Here is a 21,509-nt window from a genome sequence, read left to right on the forward strand (position 1 = left end):
ACGGAAGGTCGTCACACCAGTGCCATGGAAGGTCGTCGGACTGGAAAGCCAAGTAAAGGTCGTCGAGCGAGACCACTAGATGCGTCGGGCCTCAGGAAAGCCGTCGAGGGGGAAAAGAAGCTTCGAGCCGTAGGAAGAGCACCGAGACCAGAGCCATGGAAGGTCGTCGGGCCAGCATTGGGAGGTCGTCGGACAGAAAGCCACTAGAAGATCGTCGTGCTAGATCCCAGTGGAGGTCGTCGAACTGGTGCCATGGAAGGTCATCGAGTTGTAACAGGGGCGAGAGCGTCTTCCAGTGCGTGCGTTGAAGAGGAGTCGTCCCATCTGCAGGAGGAGCCGCCGAAGGCAGTAAGGAGACTGCGAACGTGTAAGTTGAGGAGGAGTGTTGAGATTTGTTTCATCGTAGCAATCGATGGGACAAATAACAACATACACATAGTAAATAAACATTAGATATGTAACCATTGGGATGGTTTTACTATAAATAGGATTTTATGATAGAAAATACAGCATTCCAAGTAGTAAAGGTCTCTCCTCTCCACTGCTCAAAGTGCTGCACAACACATACAGTGATACCAATAGAAGCTCGGCTGCGTACAAAGGCGGATAAATACCCGGCCCATAAGGGCATACCGCATAAGGTAAGGATCGGTGTGGGATGATTAATTATTCAAGAAGTATTTGGGTAAATAGAGTGAGTTCAATCCCATCAGTGAAATGAAAAATACAAGACTTTACCTTGTAAACCTTAATATGAATCCATTAGCGAGTACGGTCATTGAGCGCACAAGCTCGAGTATGGCCTTCTATCCAACGTAAGACTTTAGGACAGTCTCCTGATGAGACCAAAGTCAGAGACCCAAGAAGCTTTAGGGCCTATGGTGTATACATACGTAGTCCCCATGCAGTTGGTAAAATGACGTTACCACACTTTTAAAGTTTTTTTTGTACCGGGAGTATCTTTCCTAAATTTGGGTTAGTGAGAGGGGGCCTTAATCGTCGCGGCTACCGCACTCTTATAATGGTACTAGAAAAGAGTAGCTCAGTTGTTGACGGATGTCGCACCTAATTTTCGTAAAGCCCAAGCTCATTTGGTATTTATTGCCCAATGTTAGGCTTCTTTAAATTTTCTTTCAGTGATCAACAAGCCGTGTTTACGATACCTGTAAAAAGCGTGTTTTCCTAATTAATGTTGAAATAGAAGTCCCAGGGCCATCTCACCTCATGAAACGCTGCCACGTGGACGTGGACGCCTGATCCTCCCCGATCGGACTGTACGGTGATCCACCTACTGCCGCCGCCTCCAGGTTGCTGCTTGGACCCGCGGCCTGATTGACACGGTCGAACGGATTGAACCGCCACGGAACACCGCCACCTCCCGGTTGCACCTGCGATTGGGCATCCAGCATCTCTTCGTCGTCCGAGGTCATATTGACCACGTGTGCTTCGTTCGGTTGACGTCGCTGTCGCTGATCTTGGGGTTGTCTCTGCGGTGCCGCTGCCGCTGGTTGCGAGCTCTGTTGCTGCTGGGAGGGACTAGTTGCACCAGCGAGGCTATTCAATGATCGCATCATATCTACCACTTCCGGGTCCCGGGTATGATTTAGTAGTGGAGAGTTTTCATCGGCATCGGTTGACGACATGCTATCGGTCGAGGAACGCCTGCGAGGTGGTCTCCTTTCACCACGGGCAAACACTTTCCGTTTGCAGATCGGGCACACCCGTCGGTTTTTCGTCAACCATGGATCAATGCACTTGACGTGATAGGCTGAAAGTAAATGATTGAGGATCAGTGACATCTCGCCTTTGGTTTACGGTTTAGAATTCTATCAAACTCACCATGATGACAGGGAAGAACTCGCAGCCTTTCGTTGTCCACGTAGTCATCCAGACAGATGGCACATGTGTCGTACTGCATCCCCTTGGCGAACTTGACAATCGGAATCTTCCTCAATACACTATTCGGGAGTCGATGACGCTGCTGCCGCCTTCTCTCCCGGATGCAGCGGATGATCATAAAGCACACCTGTACAGCCCGCCACCAAGCAAAATTTGTGGGAAAGAGATTTTGAAAGAAAAACGGTGATCCAACGGAATTTTAACCCATATCCAGCGAAAAACCAAAACCAGAAAAAATATTACCATTATAATGAAGCACAGTCCAACGACGATCGCAAATGGAATTATCAGATTGTTGTTTATGTTGAAAGGGACGTCATCGGTAATGATGAAGGTGTACGACAGCGGGTACAGATAGTTTTCCATAATGTACAGGCCATTGGTTTCGCCGATGAAAACGGATGGCGTGATGATATCCTCCGCATGGTTGGCTGACATGTGTTCTAAAAGAATTAAAATTCGAAGTTATGTAAGTCTACCTTTGAAAACATACACGAATCCTACCGAGATCATTGCTTCCAACGTTGTGGACAATCGTCACCGCATAGCCGGCATTCTGCGCATTGCGAACCTTCTCCTCGAAAGAACAGTTGTATCTAAGGGAAGTAAATCTTCAAATAAAATAACCATGCTAGTTTTGGTAGCAAATTGCATGAAATTACCTCGCAATGATCACCGCAAAGCGGCTGGTACCGTTTTCGGTTTCCGGCGGTGGATCCAGCTTGGAGCAGCCATCATGTGGTTTACCGCGGACGGCTCGCACCTTGATGCCACTCTCCGGAATGTCCTCGCCGAATGTGGCCGGGAAGTCGCGGAATTCTTCCAGCAGCTGCTGCGAAAGATTGCGGGTAGAAATGGGATATAGTGAGTACAACTGTTCATATATATGCCTTAAATTATTATTATTATTACTTTTAGAATCAAGTTCAGGAATATGGTTGAAAAAATATTTTTTCAATACTATGGAAGATTATTGCCAAACTTCTTCCTAAATAAGAGAGTTGCAGATAAAGTGAACTATTCCTTTGAACAGTAACTATCCATGGCAAACATTCCAATTATACCAAACAGTAAAATGGTCCTTCGAGCCGGATCTGATAAGCAAGCATTTGAAGAAAGAATTAATTTGCCAGAGTTTCAGTGTATGCGATTGAACAACAGAGTAGGAAGGGGGAAAGGGAACATCACCTTTCTATGAACACCTGTTGAGTAGTTTGAAGTTTGAAGTGACTTAAGGCTTATCTAAACTGATCAGGTATTTCAGTACCTAGTAAAGGTATTGTAAAAACACAAACTTTGTTGTAGGGTCCAAACCTTAAAATTGAACTGTGGACTAGGTGAAATGCACTCTCGAGGGTCACAAATAACTGAAGGCTAGTTGCGGATCTGAACCATGTTATCGAGCTCTTAACCTGCAGAGCCCCAAATAGTGACATACTTATACGAAAGGGGCATTTTGAATGTGAAGTTATCTTGAATCGATTAAAGGTCTGAAATTAGAAAGATGAACTGGGAATTCAGCAGACACGCTCTCGAAAAAGGAATCCTAAATCGTAACCGTGACATAGTGACGTAGACATAGAAAGGATGGCTATGCAGGATAATATGGAGTTTCCCCCAGAAACTGGATTCTAATATAGGACACATAAACCGACCGAAAAAATAGAGTGTAGCTGCGGGGGCTGTGCAAGGATACATCAGAGCGAGTAGTTGATACAGGAAAGATTAAAGCTGAGTACACGAGACTTTTGAAGTCCAGATTAGGGTTCTACTGTACCTTGAGCTCGCGTTGTTTTTAAATGGAATAGTCCCTATTTCCAAAACTGCGGGCAGATCATCGATACTGCAGAAATAGTTCAAGTACAAAGAAAAACAAGAAATGGAAGTATACCCAGGATCCAAACCCTTTTTTATAGCAGTTCTTAGCTAGTATTCTAAGGAGTATATTCTTAAAAATGCAACCCTTTGTTTTGTGAATAACTTTTGAATGCATGTATGAAAATTGATGAAATTTTCAGCGAAGTTACCTGGTAATGTAATGTTAGCATATGCAAATTTTTGTGATACTTTGTCTAGTTGTTTTTGAGATAGCGTCCGATGAAGAAAATTTTCGACTTCAATTTTTGGCCAACACGTGCGCCATCTGTAATGCATACTATGAACAACCTTTTTATAAATCAAGGCTATTTTTATTATGTTAATCTTCAAAATAACTCAAAATTTTGAATTTGGTTGAAGTTATAACAAATTTAGCCAAATGTCCTCCTTCGGCACAAAAACAATATATTTGACTTTATATCACTCCACCACCGTTTTTGCGTAATGGCACGATTCCAAATGCAACCTCAATAGAGTATTAACTTTGTGGAACTTGTTAAAGAGCTTTGCAGAAAAAAACCGTCGCATTTGGAGGCAGTCTTCTTTGATTTTTAGCCATTCATCCTGTCAATCGTTATGAAAGAATCAGTTATTTGCAGTTTCCTCAGATCGTTAGCCTCCTCAAGTGCTAAACATTAAATTTTTCAATTTTTTATCCTTGTTTATCTCCGGAAATACAGGCGAGACTTGTCAACGAAAAATTTCTGGTTGGAAACGTGCCAGGTGACCGTTAAAGAGTTCGTCTTGCTTTCCATTACGACATTTTGCAAAATATCTCTTCACAAGCAGTCCAAATATATTGCGCACGATTTTGTTTATTTTACTGGTGGGTAGCTTTTCTACCTTGTAAAATGAAGTAAAGCCTATTAATAAGTCAGCTAGACGAACCAGTAAAAAAAATGACTTTTTTATCACTTCCTCATTCATATTTCGGATTGAGCTTGAAAAATCCCCTCACATTCCTTTCACTTAATGGAATCAACAATCTTCACTTTTATTCAAATTTTAGCTCACTATTGGGTCCTCTAGGACTACTTAAACGATTTACTACGTGAACTTTGGTCGAATAGTTGATTTTCAGCTGTTTTTGGGTATTCCATTGGGACTTTTCTGGATTTTTCTCGATCCTGAACAAAAAAAAAATTGTCAATGAACTTCAGTATTGGACACTATCTCAAAAATCACTTGACAGATTGTCACCAAATCTTGCGCACGTACAAATTGCATTACTAGGTATTTTCACTGAAAATTTCATCAATTTCCATCCATGCATTCAAAAGTTACTCACGAAACAATGTGTTTCATTTTTTCCAAATTAACTCCTTATGCCTGTATGAAAAAAAAACAGTTTTTTATCTGAATGAGGTAAAAATCTAGAAAAGCGTTTTTTGAACCTTGATGACAGATTTTTGCTCTTTTTTAAGGACCATACTGATTAATGTCGCTGAATCCCCGAACCGGAGTTTTCGTCAACACCAGCGACGGAGACATTACTGACGACATTTCATGTTGACCAGACATCTATCAAACATCTTCCAAGTGTCGGAACCAAACAAAAGAAAGGGTTGCCGAGTGCCGAGGTTTTTAGTAAAGCGTTCGATGAAGTTTCACGTATAAAGGCAGTCTAAAAGCTTAATATAACGGGATTTCTGCCTTGGCTATACCAATGGGTTCTCTAATAGCCAACAGAACGCACTGCGTTCGCGATAATTTGAACCACACAATCGAACAGATTTGAGATCACTCCAGGTGTTCCCCAAGGTGGTATTCTTGGACCAAAGCTATTCATTCTATTTGCGGACGACCTTGACACCGTCATTCAATCCCCTTTTAGGTTCCGCTGGATCACACCAGAATGAACACCAAGTAAACACGAAGAAAAAGTTCTTCAAATTCATTCACCCGCAAAAAATACCTGGACTCTTTGAACACATATTGGGCGAAAAGACCATTACAAGAGTTTTTACTGAAAAGGACTTGGGCATCACATAAGACACCAGATTGACATTCGACAAACACATCTCTACATCGATGAGCAAAGCCTACGTGACTCTCGGTTCTATGCGGACGAATACGCCGAACTTCAAAGACATCTATTGCTTGAGAACTCTGCTCTGAACACATGTAAGGGGCACGGAAACCAAATTTGGGCACAATCATTCAAAAATATCAAATTTTTAAGAATTGTATCCGGTGGGTGGTTGTCAAAAATCGAAACTTGGAATTTCGGAATTTTTTGTTAGATTTCTTTGTGGTCATTGGAGTGTAAAGACTACAGTAACGAATACAGAACTCTAGTAGCAAATTGCTCTAGATGAGAATAACTAGGTAATCAATAGCGTCAAACTGATTATAACATATGGTCGTTGAACCGCACCAAAATGAAGTCTTTAATTCAGTGCGAAATGAGGCCATCAGACCGGACCCATTGTAAGTAGTCGGACCGAAACGTCTGAAAATCTTGGAACCGGACTCTTCAAAAGCCATCGGCCTGGAGGCATGGAAGGTCATTGAGCATCCATTCATTAGATTAGAAGGACGTTGAGCCGAGAACCCGTTCCTAAGGTCGTTTGGTTGGAGGAGATCTACAGATTAGATGCCATTGGACGTCGAACCGGGGCCCAATTGGGAGGACGTTTAACCAGGGACATGGAAGACATGTAGTCAAGGAAAGTATCAATTTCTTAATGAGAGGATTGGAGGAGGGTGGAGAGGAATGGAGAATTGAAAATTGTCGAACGAGAGCCAATGGGGGGCGTTGAACCAGAACATTGGAAGGTCGTCGGTCGCCTGGCGAATGATAGATAATGTGCAACTAGAGATCCCATACATCCCTTCGGGGAGTGGTCATATCATATCTTACAACTTCGATTCTCAACTTCCCCGTGGTGCTGGGATGCGAGCAACCTTAGCGGAGATCGGGTACCCAACCCCGGTGGATGCTCCGCATTTCTCCATATGAGTGTCGACGTGCAACAACGTCTTGGTGGTATTCGGGGCTTAAAACAGCAACATCACGATGGTCCTCCTGCTAGAGGCGACGAAAAGGTAAAAGCGATTGGAAACTTGGAATATGGAACTGTCGATCTAGAAATTTGAAGAACAATACCCAAGTGCTCTTCAACGAATTGAAGAGCCGCAAATTCGCCATCGTAGCGCTGCAGGCGGTATGCTGGAAGAGCTCCACGGTACGTACGTTCCGAGATGGTCATATCATCTACCAGAGCTGCGGTAAAGCACACGAGCTTTAACAGCTTTTCTAGTGATGAGGAATTGCACGTGATCAGGTGGTGGCCGATCGAACCACGAATTTGGCGATTGAGAATCAATGAATCAGTAAACATTATCAACGTTCACAGCCCTCACCTCGGAAGAATCGGTGACGACAAAGACGAATTCTTCGCGCAGCTGGATCGTAAATACGACCGCTGCCCAAAACGTGATATCAAGATCGTCATCATTTAACGCTCAGGTCTGCCAGGAGGAGGAATTCAAACCGACAATTGAAAGTTTTAGCGCGCACCAGCTGATCAACGAAAACGGTCTCAGACTTATTGATTTCGCCGCCTTCAAACACATGGTCGTACGTAGTACCTTGGTGTTTGCTACGAATCCGATAGGAACAAGACGAGCGGGGGCGCAACGAGCGAGGTGGTTAGACCAAGTGGAGCATGATCTGGCGAACGTGGGGTGCCCGAGAAATTGGAGAACGGTTGCCATGGACCGAGTGAATGTTCGTCAAGTTATGCCGTGAGACGTAATACGTAGTACCTTTTTCCAACACAAAAAAAAATGAATTAAGTACTGATTATTATTAATATAATTTATTTGAGACCTTTTAACCACCCGGGTTAAAGTCTGTTTCACATAGAATCTGGTCGGATAAAATAGATCATTTCTCCGAAAAGAAATAACGTACAACAAAAGTAAAAACATCATTTTGTAGGGTTTTTATTGCACTTTAAGGAAATAAATACATAAAAATCATTCGTCAGCTTTTCGGATGAATTTTTGAATTTTTTTTGTGATACCACCCATCATTTTCTGCACAGTACTGCTGGTAACCTCATTCGCCATCTTGTTCCACCACTTTTCCATTTGAGCGGGTTTTTTCATGGTTCTGCCACATTTCTCCAGTTTGCCCTTAACTATTGCCCAATATTTCTCGATGGGACGTAAATCCCGACAGTTTGGTGGATTGATATTTTTTTCAACAAAATCGATCTTGTTCTCCTTATACCACTTACCGACATCCCGGCTGTAGTGGCAGCTTGCCAGGTCCGACCAGAACTTCACCGGACCTTTGTGGAACCAAATGAATGGCAAAACCCTCTTCTGGAGACATTCTTCTTTGTAAACATTTCCATTCATTGTGTCTCCAGTGATGAAAATCTTAGTCTTCTTCCCATAACTACAGATCCCTAGCCAAATCATCAACTGACAAGCAAATTTATCTGCAAAAACAAACTTGAATCTACCCGCAACATTCCCTTTACGCTTCGCAAGGTAAAATTTGTTACCGGGTATTTGTCCAAAATCCATTTTGACCTAAGTTTCGTCGTCCATCAAAATGCATCCGTTGTACTTGGTTAACACTTTCTTGAACAACTTCCTTGCCCTGGTTTTGGCAACCAGGTTTTGTTTCAGCATCCTGGAGATTCCAGGATTATTGTGAACTGATCGAATTACCTTGGCTCGCAGCTTCCGGTCATATGTTCCACTTTTAGGCCTGGTTTGTTTTGCTCGATCCACCGTTAGGGTCTCCCGGTAACGTTGCAGCACCGAATTTACAGTCGATTTAGGATATTTCGGGAATTTCGCGATCTGACGTTGCAACTTTTGACTGACTGCTTCAATCTTTATGAAATTTTCACCACTAAGTAAACAAACCATCCGGATCAAAACACTGTCACTGATGGTTGGGACATTGAGCGACGTAATCATTGTAACGGCATTCAAGATTCCCCATGCTTCGGCTGAAAATATTGAGCATTCTTTCGGTAATCGTTTGCTAAGTGCAAGTGATGTACCTAGTCCTAATTCCTGGTTCAACTTGGTTTCCTACAACTGAACCATCGGTAAACATTTGTTGGAAACGGTTATCGTTTTGTACCACGTGTTCCATGAAAATTTTCGTTACTCTTGTCGAAGAGACCCCAGCGTTCAGGGATTTTCTGAATGTCCAGTCAATTTTTGGGGAACGTAAATACCAAGGCCGGTGACCGTGCATCGAGCATAGGCTCGATGGGACGTATGGTTTCTATGTTGAGATTTTCAAGCATATTATTAGTGAGGTCAATCAAAGGGTGACTAAATTCTTCAAGTGTCATTGTTTTTTGGTACATTTGTATGGCTTTGAGACTGAGTTGTTCTGCATATGAGTGTCGAAAAGGTAATAGAACTGATTCTGCGTATACAGATAAGACAGGGCTCGATTTGAAGGCACCTGTTTTACTACAAACGATAGAGTTGTAAGAGAGTTCTAAAGTTTTTATAATTTTTCCCCACCAAGACTGTACAATCCGATCCCATAGAATATTTTTGGAATTGTCAAGTTACAATGTAGTTTCATTAGAGTGCGTCTATCAGCTCCAATCAAGTGGTTACCGATCATGTCGAACAGTCTGCTGGTTGCTCTCAAAGATTTTTTGCATTCTTTAGCGTGCGCGCTAAAACGTAGTCGTCAATCAATTGTAAGACCAAGGATTTTAGCTGATGGAACTTCTTCTATTTCTTGATCGTCAATTTTGATAGTTGGAACTTCTAGATTCTAGATGTTTATTTTTTCGACAAATATGTAGAATTTGGGACTTTGTTGAAGACAGCGTTAATCTCACTTTCTTGGTCCAGCAATTGGTGATTTCAACAGCATGTTGAATTTGTGCTCTTACCTTCTTTTGATCTTTTCCCCACGCTAAAAGGAGAATGTCTTCTGCGTATATAAGCGCCTTAACGTCAACTGAATTCTGTCGACTAATGAGTTCATAGCTATGAGAAATAGGGTCACAGATATCACAGCACCCTGAGGAATTTCATTTTCTTGGATTTTTATTCTGATTCCTTTCCATTTACAGAAACAATAAATGTTCGGTTTTTCAAGAAGCTTTGTAAGAACTTTCCCAATTGCCCGTTTAAGCCCCATTTATGCAGAGTGGACAGGATCAAATATCTCCATACTTGGTCATATGCTTCACTGATGTCCAAAAGTACCATGCATACTTACGAAGTGCATACTTTTCTCTAACTCATGAAGTAAGAGCTCCAGGTCCACGAAATAAGCATCTGTCCCTTTGCCGGAAAAGAAAGCGTATTGCTCTGCTTTAAGGAGATTGTTTTTGAAAAGTAAATCTGTCAACCGTCTATTTACCATTCTTTCCATCACTTTGCCGACACAGTTTAACAAGGTTATTGAGCGGTTATTGTCTACTAACGGCTGTTTAATAAAAAATGAGTATTTTTTCAATCACATATAAAAAAAATGTTATTTTTTTTCATCGATTTCAGTATTTTTTATTAATAACATAATGTATTTTCTTAAAAAAAATGTCAGTGAATGTTTGAGTAAGGACCGCGGTCTGATGTTCGACGCAACTTTGTCGCGATGCTCTCACAAGAACGTTGTACGGCACTTACGTCCAATTCCGGATTCTTGTAGTCAGTTGCTTCGTGTCCTTGGCCCTCCAAATGTTTTTATACACTAGGGCACTGAGTGAGCCAAAGAAATCTTCTATTGGACGGCACTGAGGCAAGTTTGTTGGGTTACGATCTTTCGGCACGAACGGTATCTTTTTCTCCTCACGGTACGCCAGCAGCCAGAACGAATGACGTCCCGCGGTATTTTTTGGTCATCCACCGACACTGTGATTTAACCGTCTCAATCTGCTCCTCCGTGTACTCCGGCGACCTCGTCTTCTCCCTGCAGACGATTCCTTCCATCTTGAGGGTACGATGGATCAATACATGGGAGCAGCCATATTTCCGACCGGCGCCACGCAAGCTGGTTGCGTCCTTGTTGTCAAACAGCTTCTTTTACGATGTCTTCCTCTGCTTCGTCATTATCGTCACCGGACGACCACTTCCGACCTTCCGCTCTACGTTCAGGGAACCCAGGATACGATATACCGTACTGACAGGTACATTTTCTTCCTTAAAATGTGCCACCGTGAACTTTTTTCCTTGCTGGAAATGCGTTTCGTAGAACCGTACAATGCGTTCGCGGAGCACGTGCTGTTTCGACGCCACCTTTGCTTTGACTAAATTCAAACTAGCAAAACCAAACACGCCTACTGTTTCTAGGGAGCCCAAAGAGCAATTTTCTTGGAGAAAGAAAATTTTACGCTCTTTATTTGAGTTACTGAAGGTATTGAAAACATTGTCATTTTTTATTTAACACCCGTTATTCTGGGATTTTTACCTGGCTTAGGAATGGGAATTACGATACCGTGCTTCCATTCAGACGGTAACTATCCAGAATTCCATAGGCCATTGAAAACTTTTAGGAGGATCAGTTTTGCTGTATACGGTAGAGGTTTTAGAATCGGATAGCTTATCGTGCCCGATCCAGCAGATTGATTGATTGATTGCTTCCGGCGCCTTCCTACTCTGGGTGTTTTAAACGAAAAAAAAATGGAAATTGGGTGCCATGACCAGGCTTCCGAAAAGTACTGGCGAACGACAGTATTCTTGCGAATGTCGCACATGCACCTCGATGAAAGCTTCCCGAATATTTCTTCCCCGACAGTTTTAAAAGGAGCGGTCGTGCGATGTACAGCGATGGCTTGTATTTCCTCATGCGAGAGTTTGTTCGTGGGTATGAAATTTTTTTAAGCTTCGTGACAGTTTTGGGAAAATCTTCGTGACAGTTTTCAATGCGTTGAATTTCGCATGACAGTACTACTTACTCCGTCCGACTGTAGCCGAGATTCGCTCGGGCTGAGTTAATTTCGAACGAACGTATGAATTTTCCTTTCGCTTGAAGCTACTGCGGGTGGTGATCACCCCAATCACCCTCCCCTTCCCTTTTCGCCTAGCCTGCACCGGCACCACACACCGCGTTACGCGCCGATCGTATGCTGCTGCTCGGTGTGAATATATGGCTCGTTCGATCTATTCGATCCGAGCAGCAGCGCATACGATCGGGCATAGGTACGATATGTCACGACAGTCACCCGTGACAGTCCAGCAAAAACTGTCACGCCCTGCAGTCGACAGTTAGGATGAAATTATTTTCGAAACAGTAGACATGAAGGGATGAAAACCAAACTGTCGGTTGGGTTCGCTACAGCTTAAAGCACAACACTTTCGGCAACGCATGCTTTGAGCAGATTGTTCAGATACAGCCTGGGTTCTCGCACGTGTGCGATGTAGCCGAAGCATTACGATTCGTTACCGACGGTACAGCAGCGAACCGAGTGGTAAGGAAAACCGAGACAGTTTGTTTGGCAAGCAAAAGGCTGCCATAGCAAAGCTGTACTTTTCGGAAGCCTGGCCATGACTTTCATTTGATACGAATAAAAACTAAAAACTAATTATCATATTTTCGAAATTATATCTCCGTTATATGCCTCCATTTTTAATAAGTTTTTCCATAAGTTGAAGATTGGTTTGAAAGGAAATAACGAAAAAAAAATTCACTAGTTTTTTTTGTTCTGAAGTTAAAAATATTTAAAATGCATTCCAAATTGTCACTGCACCGCTGATAGCCAAAAAAAAAACAACTGCTTCAATCTTTAAAAAGTACCTACTATCACTGGCACAAGGGTCACCAAAGATTAACGCCGAGTTCAAGGATTCGTAAGAATTGATAAAAAAAAGGAATCGATACTCTGCCAAGAAAGCAAGCTCTATCAGATCTGAACCATTCCACAATAAGAGGATAACGAAAACGAAACAGAGCAAAACCACTCACCTGTATATCGTCGTAGACTAATATATCAGCGCTGGCACTTTTGAGCAGGAAGACCGCCGTGAGCAGTATGACTAGATGGTAGTTTGCCAACAGTATTCTGGCCAGCCAGCCACCACCGGTCCCTACCAGCAACGCCATCGTTGCCGTGTCCAGTCACCTCCTCCTGCTGCTTTTCGCTTTCCCCGCAGGGAACGGCTCAGCGGCGCAGCACTGTCACAACGCGGCCGGTGTGTCCCCGGGGACGATTCCCACCCTGCCCTTCGAAACGACGACAATAACCCCGGCAACTTACACTAATCCCAGTCCGAGTTTTGGTTTGCGATTTTCTGCTTCTGCTTCGACGGTTGAATCTTCAACTGTCCATTCCATTCGATTTTTTTACGTTTTTTTACCGTTTGGTCCAAATCTTAGCTGCCGTTTCACTGCTATAGGATGAGAACACAGACACGCTCGATGAGTTTAGATTGAAAATGGCCTAGTAGACAAAAAAAAACTAAGACTGTGTACACTTTTTTAAACAAGAATTCTTAACTAGGCCATTTCGAATCTAAACACCTAGACGCCTCATTCAAGAATCCCACATCCCATTCGATCCCAATTCCGAAGACGAGGAACTTGGGCCGTGGTGTGCTGTATGAACTACTTTTCTTATCACTATCAGCTGGTGTTGATAGGGATTCACCAGAATGGTTTTCCTTCTTCGTGTTTGCGTTTGCTTGTTTGTTTACTTATTGCTAATACCAATTCGCAGATTACTACTCTAGCTAAAGCTTCCCTCCTTCCAACATATTGGTGGTGATTGCAGTTGTTAGAATCACTTCCAATTTTCGTCATTCGTCATTCGACAGTGCAGTTACGGTTCAAATGTTTCTGTTCTTTTTTGTCCATGAGAATTGAAGGCTGTCGTCTCACAGGTACCGATAAGCGGCTGAGATCTGAAAGAAATAAGAAGGGAAACAAAAATTAGTACCTATGAGTCTTGGTGATGATTTCAGTTTTATTTTTAAATTTTGAGGACGACTGGAAACAACACATTTTTTCGTAATAGAGACAAAACCTATGATAAGGGTATACAGTACTTTCACTGTACTGTGTTGTACGACGATTGTGGTTTTTTTTTCAACACGATTTTTTTCATCAAATTCCGTAATTCAGACCCTAAATAACCAAGATTTGTAGAATTATGTGTAATTTAGGTGTGGTAGAGTTTCGGTAAAAAAACAGTAGGGAAGTATTTTCCTGTCTTGAAAATATCTAATGTAATTATAAGAAAAAAATCAACGTTTGCTGTTTCGACTGGATAGAACACAATGCAAATGGTGAATATATTTATTGAAGAATTATGTTTAACAAAAAATTAAAGGCGTTTGAATGAATTTTAAGATTTTTCCTTACAACAACTTGATACCAAAAGCTTATGGTTTCTTAACGATCTTAATCAGCACGACGTTGTTTTAAGGGATTCTGTGCTTTGGACATTAGCAAAAGGGGTGGTAGGTGAAACAAAAGTTTGAAAACTACTCACAATAACAAATCTTTACTGCTTGAAGTCAGAAAATCCGAACAATCAAATAACGGTAATAAATTCGATACCCCGTGGTGCGGTGAACATCGAAATCCTATTAGGCCTCGCAGCGCAATGATGTTTACCTACACTTCAAGCTTCCCGACACTAAGACTGGACATTTTGTACGATTTAAATTGAATCGATTTGGATTTTTTTTCGGTTTAAATTGTTATTTCTAATTTAAAAAAAATGATCCTATGTAATGCTTCCCACATTCCTATTTTAAAATAGGAAATACGATGAAGTATATCTGAATACATATTCCACTGATACTAACAGTTTCCCGCGATTTGTTTTCGAAAACCGTGAGTGCTTTTTGTAAAGCTTTGGAACTTGAGATAATTAAACATATAACCTGGAACCTGAGACTTTAGAGACCAAAGTCCTGAGATCTGAGACATAAGACCTATGTCTATGACCTATGATCTAAGATCTGAAACTTGATACCTGGGACATCAGATCTTAGACATGATATCTGCGTCGTGAGACCAAAGACATGAAACTTGAGACCTAGACGACACCTGAGCCATGAGACATGGGTCTTAGGACCCTTACATATGACACATCAGATGTGAGACGTGAGAAAAGTGACATTAATCGTGAGAAGTGAACGTGATACAATGGAAGATAGAAATGAGGCGTGAGAAGGAGGTGATAGACAATGAGGTATCAGCAATAAGGCATGAGACGTGAGAAGCGAAACGTGAGTAAGAAATACAAGTGTGAGACAGGGTTGCTAGCGATTTTTCGTTTTGTAATTCCAAAGTTTTGCCCGGTTTTTCCCCGGGTAAAAAATGATGATTTTCTCGGTATTTATTATACTCGTTTTTTTTTTAAATCAAATCACGGTGGATAAAAAAATCAATAGAGAGTCCTCGAATTTTCAACAATTAATTCCCAAAACTTGTTGATCAGTAAGAAATCATGACAAATATTTCGACGTCTTTTAACATGAGTCTTTTCGTATCAAATTGTCTGGTTTGTTACGGATGCATGATCAGCGGCTAGACCAGCCAAGGCAAGGTACTCTAAGAGTACGGAACCTCAGGGCCGGCTGGCTACTGGGTAACCAAGGACTTTACGGATAAAATACAACAAATCGGAAATTTCATGTTTCTATGTTTTTTATTTTAAGTTTTCTTGTGGCGTGTTGTCTGTGTGTATAAACAATGTTCTGTGTCTTGTGTGGCGTGTAATTGCTTCACTAACCGAGATGTGCTGCTGCTGGTGCTGTTCTGTCGCGACGTCGCAGTTCCGGAAGCAGGAGGGCCGTCGATGTAATGGCGTATCGACGAGGTGCCGAAACCGTCGGCGCCAGCGGGCGTTGCTGGACTCGGTCGTTGCAGGGGTCTTCCTTCTTTGGCTTTTAACCGGCCTGTCCACGAGAGTGCCCCGTATCTGGACAGGCCGAGAAGGGAAGTCCTCCTTGATAATTAGGGATCCGCAGAACCCGAGGACGAAGATGATGATCCTATTACGATTAGGCGCGAGATCACAAGGATCTGCGGGCCGAGCCGTGGGGTAGCCAACCGGCGTTTCCGGGCGAATTCCTTGGAACTTCACAACACTAAACGGGGACTAGACTTCACACACGGACGCCTGATATCGAAGAGAGCCCAAAAACGGAAGCAAGCTTCCTTTTCGGCTTTTTCGTTTCATTTTCCAATCATTCCTCCTTTTCTTCCAATATCAATTGACAGCAGCTTGCAGAAATGTAGCCTACTGTGGTGCTATCTTGTTGTGAGACTTTACAAAAACATGAATTTTCTGATATAACATACAAAACTACAAAATGAAAACAAAAATCAAACGATTTGTAACCAACCGGTTACAGGTTTTCATATATTTTTGGAAAGAATCCAACGAAATTGGCATCTGTTCATTGTTTTACTCCATAATTTTAGCAATTTTGCAAAAACCAATTTAATTAACTTGATCTTGAAATTAAAATGTGGTTGTTTTAAGCCACTGTAAAAATTCATTTTTTTTCTAGAATTTGTGTAGAAAAAAATGGTGAAGTTTGTATAGAAATATATAGAAAATACATCGAAACATCCCAAGCAACATTTTAGGTTCCATAACCGGCTACAAGACCAACTTTAAGTTTCATAAGAGGCCTGGAGAATCTTATGAAATAATCTGTGATACTTGGGATGATATCAAATCAGCTTGTCAACTTGAACAGGAATATGTCGTACAAAACTTTAAATCATCAGATTTAAATATTTTTTTTGTATAAATCCAAAGACATGTTTTAGAAAAAAAATGTTTTTTTATAAAAATCAACGAATAACTTTAGTAGTGCCCTAGTCATTTGATCTTCGTGAAAATATAGAAAATCGTGAGTAAGACAGGGCTGAACTTTAATCATTTGAATGTAAGATATTATTTTTATCAGAGAGAAGACACAATTTTTACATAAGACATATATTCCTGTGTGGGAAACTTTAAGCAAAAGATTAACTTAGGAAGAATGAACATCAAAACACTTACTATATAAAGCTTCGTTCCTCAGGCCAATTCAAACAAAATACACAAAAATAAGGTTGCCAGAATTTTTTCAATACGCATCCCGGCCGGACAAATCCGAGCAATTTTATATAAAAACCTGGAAAAATCCGGGCCTTTGATTTGAAAATTGATGACCAAAAATCCTGGCAATACCCGGGCAAATTTGGACAAACCTCACAAAGGAATTATTCCAAAAAACCTTCCATGATTATTTTTATGAAACTTTCTCAAAAAATTTCGTTTAGGGGGCATCAATAAAACATTTTTACAACACAATTTTGTTTTTTTTTAGTTTGATTTGCCAAATAAAGTGAATAAATCCTGGCAGAATCCGGGCATTTTTCAATTAAATCCGGGCAACCGGGCCGAACTGGACTGTTCCCAAATTTCGTATTAAATATCCGGACAAACCCGGATAAAACCCGGCAATCTGGCTACCATACTCATGTGTCAGATCTCAGATCTACAGTCTTTCACGTATTTCATATCTTAGGTGTCAGTGCTCATGTCTGATGTCTCATGTTCCATGTCTCAGACTCATATCTCAGGAATCAGGTCTTATGGCTCAGGTCGAAACTCCTATTTATTCATCTCTCAACTTTTTTGCTTCTTTTTTCAACTTTATTATTTGTTTATTTAAGTTTGTTCTTGTTTTTCGTAATAGTTTAGGGGTTTTTCTTCTTCTGAGGATTGTCGAATAAAAGTAGACTGAACCATTTACTAGTGATTTTTTTATCGAAAACTTTCTTCAAATTTTTGTAGGAGAGATGAGGGCATAACGAGCACCCAATGCATAATAAGCACTACTCTTTTCTACGAAAGTACGTATTTTCTTAAATAAATTTTTATGAGGATTTGTTTCGTACTTCCTATAGCATTAATTTTTCAAAAAAACAGGAATATCTTTATCATCTTTACAGAGATATTTAAAAAAAAACGGCTATGTTCTCAAGTAACGATATAATATTATAATTTTTGAGCAACACGAAATAAGCTCTTATGATCTTAAAATCACCTTGATCTATAATGTACGCACTGCAACATGATGTACACATTGTTTCTCAATTTTCATCATCATAAAATTTTTGATTTTTCACATTTATCAATTTTAAAACACGTTATTACTTAAATTTGTTGACTAAGGGCATATAGAGCACCATATTATCGAGGCATAATGAGCATTTTCTGCCGTAGAATCTAGCAGCGAATTAAAATTGATTTATAGAGCCACACCTTGACTAGTTTTCATCCGGCGATTTAGCCTACCAACAGAACTAGATTATTTTGTTATTGCTTTGTTTGATGAATCTACGACTGACCTGACTTCATCGAGTTGAATTCGCTGCTAGATTCCCCGGCGGAAAACTTATATCTTGCCAATGGTGCTCATACTGCCTCAAGGTCTGTTCTCATTATGCCCCTACAGTGGCTGGTTTTCAGCTTTTGGCAAAAATTTTTAAAATGCATTTTTTAACGTTTTCATCTAGTTTTTCACATTTCAGCCCGTTAGGGAATAGGCTTTTCAAGTGTCTGAACACGAAACAATAATGTAACCTCCATATGATAGCTATTTTCTATGGTTAAATAAGCGTTTTCCTTAAGGTGGCCATTATGCCCTCATCTCCCTTAATCTCTTAACGAATTTTAGAGTAAAGTGGGGCAAGAGTACGCACTTAGTTGTGTACTTATTGTATCTCTTCAAACAACAAAGTGTCGATTATACTAATTAAACCAATTTAAAGTAAGGCTCTTAACCTTGATGGTATGACGCAAAAAGTTTTGATTATGTTTGTAAACATTGATAAAAAATCATATTTTTGAAAAAACACCAAAGCGTACTCTTACCCCACCAGTGGGGCAAGAGTACGCATGAGGTAGGGCAAGAGTACACATATAATAAGCTCATTGTATTCCATTCTGGTCCGGTGTAAGTGAGGTCTTGAATCATTATAATCGTTTATTAAACAAAACAAAACCTTTGTTTCATAACCAATAGTTAAAACAAAACAGTGTTTTTATGGGTAACGCTGTTCGCTTCAGCAAAGGCAAAGGCGAAGTGACGCAAATCACTTAAAGTCAGACCGTAAAAAGCACTGTGCAGCGCTCTGCAGTGATTTACGAGATCCTCTGACTGCTGAGGGGTAAAAACTGAAGTGAATTGTCCATGGCTTTCAGCACCGAATCCCTGGTCGAGAAAAATGATTGTTATTCACAATTCAATACAAAAATATCTTCTGTTGATTACTTTCTTAAGGCGTTTACGCAAAGTTGATTCCGAAGTCCCGAGGCTTTCAACAATCCGGCGCTTCGATTCTCCGTTCTTCAACCGCTGCCTGGCGTTTTCCAGCATCTCCGGAGAGCAAATCTTCCGGCTGGTTTTCCCTTTGTACGTCCTGATTATTGAAAACATGATTATTCTTTGGGTTAGCTTTCCAAATGCTATCACAAAGACGAAGGAAACCAACGCGTACTCTTGCCCCACCAAACGTGCGTACTCTTGCCCCCTACGACTATTTGTGAAAAAAGCTAAAAGTGCTAAATATTCCGATCATATCCTGGCATGAGTGTTCCACAGATTTAACCTATATATTAACTATGTGTCCTTTGTCACGTATGCAGATTTGATTAGCAAATTTCCACGAAGCGTAATAATGTTTCCAAATTCGCATAAAATTACATAAAAATTGGAAAAACTAAAACTTATCTCATTTCTCCGACGTGTGCGAACCAAACCACAAACAAAAACACATATGATCAGCTGACTCGATGACCTATCAAACGGGTACAGTGTTGCTAGTTTCAGTGTTGTCGTTTACTGTAAAAGGCTAGTGCGTACTCTTTCCGCCTGCGCACTCTTGCCCCACTTTACTCTAATTATTTTTATTTTCAGTTTTTTTATTACTTTTGAACTAAAAAAAATAAGATGAGTTATTTTTGGTTCTTTATACTAATTTATCAAGAAAAATTATCTACTGAAATTTAATTTTCATTACATTTCGATAATACAGAAAATAGGATAAATTTATTTGTTAATGAAATCTTTTCTTTAAAAATAATATTCAACAGAAAGATTTTGAAGAAAGTACCATGACCACCCCTCATTATGGGGCAGACTGAAAATCTGCACATTTTGTAAATTTAACTTCAACAGGGTGGTCACAACTTTTTTATTTTGAAATTCCCGGCTTTTTCCGCTCATAAATTCATGGTTTGTTCAAGGCTTTGTCTATTTTGTCAAAATATATCCAAATTTTCATCGAATTTAATTTATTTTGCTGCTTTATCACACTCATTTAATTTAACATTCATTGGAACTCGATTCTATTTTATAGAATGCATCACGTTTTCTTAAAATTGTTTAAGAAATCATGCTACACAAAATAATCATTTGTACAAAAAAACTGGGGTTAATGACACTATAATGAATGTATAACATATTTTTGAAGGATGTTTTTAAATTATGCTTTCTAAAAATTGGAAAATTGTGTATAAAACAGGTTAAAAGTCCAAACAGTCGTCATTTAGCCGTGGTAGGAAAAAAAATGTTCAAAATTTATTATATTATAATTATATTACATTTAATGAAATATTCTATCATTTATTAATATGTTACACTATAAACTAAAAACGAGGTTTTTACCTATACCAAGTGTGTTATAACTGTCCTTTACCAAAGCTAATACATTTTAAAAAATATCAAATTCATTTGTTAAATATGTTTTTGAAGGAGTTTTTTAAACCATTAAACCAAAATTGTTTTTGCTTCATTTGGAGTTTTAATTGCAGAATTTGGAAATCACGATCTCAATTTTGAATTCTAATCTCAAAAGTAAAACAAAATATGGGCAACGAGTTCCGTAGTCTACAATTTACAGTAATGTTGATTATTCAACAGCATATCAAAATTCAAGATAATAACAAAATTAGATATTTAAAGATTGGTAATGCAAAAAATTGCGGATAATCAGTGAAAAAACAACAGTCATTTGTTCAACATAATATTGTGTATATATTTTTAAGTGAGGTTCTCAGAAAGACAAATTTTAAAGGTTTCTGCAGAATCGAGCTAAAATTAAAACTACTGTTAAGGATTGGTGCAAAAACTTAGTTGAACAGTGGGCAAGCAAGATGTCAAATTCAAAGGAACTCAAAAGTTTACAAGAATACAACAGTAAAAACTACTACCACTACTAAAATGTAGAAATAACGTATTTAAAAAAAACTTCATCCGGGTTTCAAAATTACAAAATAGCTTAAAACCTTGAAACGTTTTTGGTCTTTTCTTTGACATTTTAGAATGTTTGACTCTGTTTGTACAAACATTCCTGTATTTTATCTACACTCATAAGTTTTTTAAAGACACGAAAACAAAATTTTTTAAATTCTTTAGGAATATGGCATTCAAAAAAAAAATTCTATTCCGAAAATATCTAGAAAAGCCTGTATTTTTTTTTCATTTCATTAAATTAAAAACTATGCATGAAATTTTTGTAGATCCGTTTATTTTCAATCAGTTGTTCTCTAAGCTTATCAACATGTTATTCTAAGAAGGTATGATCAAATAATAAACTTTCCACGATATTACTTTTCAAATTAATTCTGATCGGATGGTTTTGTGTTTTTTTTTTTAATTTTAGTTTAGTTTCTGTGTGTAAATGTTCTGTTGTTTTATTTATTGTTTATACTTTTGAAAGTCCATTTTAAAAATTTACAAAATAGCTTTTATAAAAATAGTTGAATAACTCA

General features: G+C 39.7%; 1 protein-coding gene across 7 annotated transcripts in view; it reads right to left on the bottom strand.

Moving 5' to 3' along the window:
• The window catches only part of LOC129751373 (E3 ubiquitin-protein ligase RNF13), a 46,809-nt gene that overhangs the window by 9,772 nt on the left and 15,528 nt on the right, over positions 1-21,509 (bottom strand). For 4 of the 7 annotated variants that reach the window (XM_055746832.1, XM_055746833.1, XM_055746834.1 and 1 more), the window contains exons 2-7: positions 12,686-13,110; positions 2,562-2,731; positions 2,404-2,495; positions 2,143-2,342; positions 1,840-2,026; positions 1,222-1,768 (exon numbers count right to left, since the gene is read on the bottom strand). In XM_055746832.1, the coding sequence (XP_055602807.1) occupies positions 1,222-1,768; positions 1,840-2,026; positions 2,143-2,342; positions 2,404-2,495; positions 2,562-2,731; positions 12,686-12,823 (1,334 nt within the window). In that variant the 5' untranslated portion in view covers positions 12,824-13,110. Of the gene's footprint in view, positions 1-1,221; positions 1,769-1,839; positions 2,027-2,142; positions 2,343-2,403; positions 2,496-2,561; positions 2,732-12,685; positions 13,111-13,597; positions 13,621-21,509 lie in introns of all 7 variants that reach the window. The other 3 variants (XM_055746836.1, XM_055746835.1, XM_055746838.1) reach the window with 3 other exon arrangements.

The sequence above is a fragment of the Uranotaenia lowii genome, chromosome 3 (genome assembly GCF_029784155.1).
Source record: "Uranotaenia lowii strain MFRU-FL chromosome 3, ASM2978415v1, whole genome shotgun sequence".
Taxonomy (NCBI): Eukaryota; Metazoa; Arthropoda; class Insecta; order Diptera; family Culicidae; genus Uranotaenia; species Uranotaenia lowii.